The following is a 2,500-nucleotide window of genomic DNA, read 5'->3' on the forward strand; positions in this document are numbered from 1 at the left end:
CAGTCTGGAATTTCATCGAAGAAGACGACCCAAGGATGCAGGAAGGTGGCGCTGGAAGTCGTAGGACGTACCCGAAGAATGTGCTAAGATGCATGACCCAAATCACAACCCGAAAATATGACTTTAGGAACATCTCTCTGAATTAACCACATCAACCAATGACATAATTGAACCATTGGTCCCTGTAAAAATTAAGCAGTCTTATTCGTCTGGGAAGTGATTCCAGGACTGAAGTGTTTACAAGAAACCAATCATTAGCTCATCAGGAGACCCCATACAGTAGAAAACCGAGACTCTTACTTCCAGAACTTCGGCTATAAGAATGTATATGGCAACGAGAGCTAATCTTGACTACTGGGCAACCGACAACTGCTGCTACAGGTGGTCCTTGAGAAAAGGATCAGCAATGATTGGAGTGTTTTCCATGGTAAGATATTCGAATCAGATTAAATAAGCATGACTTTTGAATAATGGAGGATAATTTTTGTTGCAAAACACTATACCAGGAATAAAGGCTTTATAGTCACAAAGAGATTTCCTCTAAAAACCTTAGTCTTTAAAATGTTACGTCATAATATTGACAATAAGTCATGGATTACTTAATATTAGCCATGAAAATAAGAATGCTTAATCTATAAATTTTGTACTCTGTGTGTGTGTGCATTATGCCACCATAGTTTAAACAACCATTAACTGGCTGACTGATGACCTGATGAGCTTAATACCCCTCTGAATGACCGATTCATGGACTGCCTGAGTGACTGATCGACCGACGGCTTGAGTGACGAAAAGACTGACCGATTTTGGGTAACTGCTGATGACAAAAGAGAGGCAGCTGATAACAAGTACGTCAGTAAGATCACCATGTGATGACGAGGCCTTGTTACAACGTTTCTACGCACTTGATAATGTTCTAACGAACAAAACGTTGTACCAATAAAGACTTTGTCCTCACAAAGTGCTTTTCCTGACAGACGGCTGATCCCCTGATTGACCGGATATGTTTACTTTACACCGGCAGGTATGTCATAGTGGATGTGTCGCCTTGGCAGTCCAGACAGTCGTCCGGTGCCAGCAAATACCACCTGCAAATTGCTCTTTGCTCCCTCTTCCTGAACGGAGAGCCATGGCTCGAGCCGAGCTCGATTCCTGTAAGTACCATTACCATAACAAATTCCTCATTACTGTTCACCACCAACATATTTCATTGCATACAAGATTGATGTAAGTTTTAAAACACTGCATATGATCTCTGTGGGCAGAAACGTTAGATGTGTTTACAGTATAGATATCTAATTGATAGTTGCGTCTTGTTTCACTAAATGAAAACCCACAGCCCCACAGTTACTGGCAACGGTTCTTGCGACTTCCCACAGATCTTTCTGTGACGAAACTTTAGGCTGTTGTCTATGTTGTATTAGTTTGGGGCTGTTTCTATATCCCCAGCTGAAGTTGGTTGGGGGAAGGGGCTAATCGTCGGTTGTCTGGCCTCCATATGTGAAAAAGAGTAATAAATACAACTAAAGTTGAAAAAAAGAGGTCTTGGGCCCATTCCGGTGACCGAGTGTTATGCCCTTAGGGTTGTACCTCGTGATGTTTGCAGCATATTAATGTAACACAGTTTGTAACACAGTTTCCATGTCACCCGAGTTATTATAGTAATTACTACTACAATAACCGGGTTACACGGAAACAGTACTACACTAACATGCTACAAACATTAAGAGGTGTATTAGGAAGAGAGGAGTCCCTGGTTGTTACTTCTTCTTGGGGTGGAAATAATGTTAGATTTGAAAACAGTGTGAAGATATGTTACAAAAATTCAAAACAACTAATCATATGACCGCCATCATCTTGTCCAGTGTTTTGGTGAGCTCTAGTTTACTAAATAATTATATATGAATAGGATTTCCACCTGGTATCAATTAAAATTTATAGTTACCCTTATCCTAAGTAAACTTTCTATAGCCATTCCTAACACTCTTTAGAAAGAACGTTTCAATGTCCACAGACATGACGTTTTAAGGGGTAACTATTATTCCTGTTCAGGATCCCATCAGACAAAAGAAAAATTTCTTAAAATTACAATATATGGATAAACAGGAAAAAATAAGGGCCATGTTACAAATAGGGATAATTAGGCTGTAGCATAAAAACCCTATAGGGATTTATAATTTTCAGAGTAAAAAAAATGCGAGTAGAATTGTTTGGGAAACCTACGAAATGGATGCCATACGTTGATATACATATACCTGTACATGTAAATGTAAATATACATGTACATGTACATGTATATGTACATGTACATATGGATGTACACGTACATATATAATGTACATATACATGTACATATACATCTTTTTCAACCACATTCATTTGTTCACTTTAATTCCATGCCACCACAATCGAGACTGACAAGGAGCTCGACGGAAGCATATGCGGAGACTGATACGTAGTCAGGCCAAGGACTCATACTCAGCTGAGACGTACTAAGTGAACA

At 39.3% G+C, this 2,500-nt stretch overlaps 1 protein-coding gene across 3 annotated transcripts in view; it reads left to right on the forward strand.

The window, feature by feature from the left end:
• LOC143041712 (uncharacterized) overlaps positions 1 to 2,500 on the forward strand; it is a 19,791-nt gene that overhangs the window by 12,671 nt on the left and 4,620 nt on the right. For all 3 annotated transcript variants that reach the window (XM_076213725.1, XM_076213724.1, XM_076213726.1), the window contains exons 2-3: positions 1 to 427; positions 1,022 to 1,151. The exon at positions 1 to 427 is cut by the window's left edge and continues 646 nt beyond it. In XM_076213725.1, coding sequence (XP_076069840.1) covers positions 323 to 427; positions 1,022 to 1,151 — 235 coding nt within the window. In that variant the 5' untranslated portion in view covers positions 1 to 322. The remainder of the gene's footprint in view (positions 428 to 1,021; positions 1,152 to 2,500) is intronic.

Source organism: Oratosquilla oratoria, chromosome 31 (assembly GCF_046742065.1).
Source record: "Oratosquilla oratoria isolate Oo_2021 chromosome 31, ASM4674206v1, whole genome shotgun sequence".
Classification (NCBI taxonomy): domain Eukaryota; kingdom Metazoa; phylum Arthropoda; class Malacostraca; order Stomatopoda; family Squillidae; genus Oratosquilla; species Oratosquilla oratoria.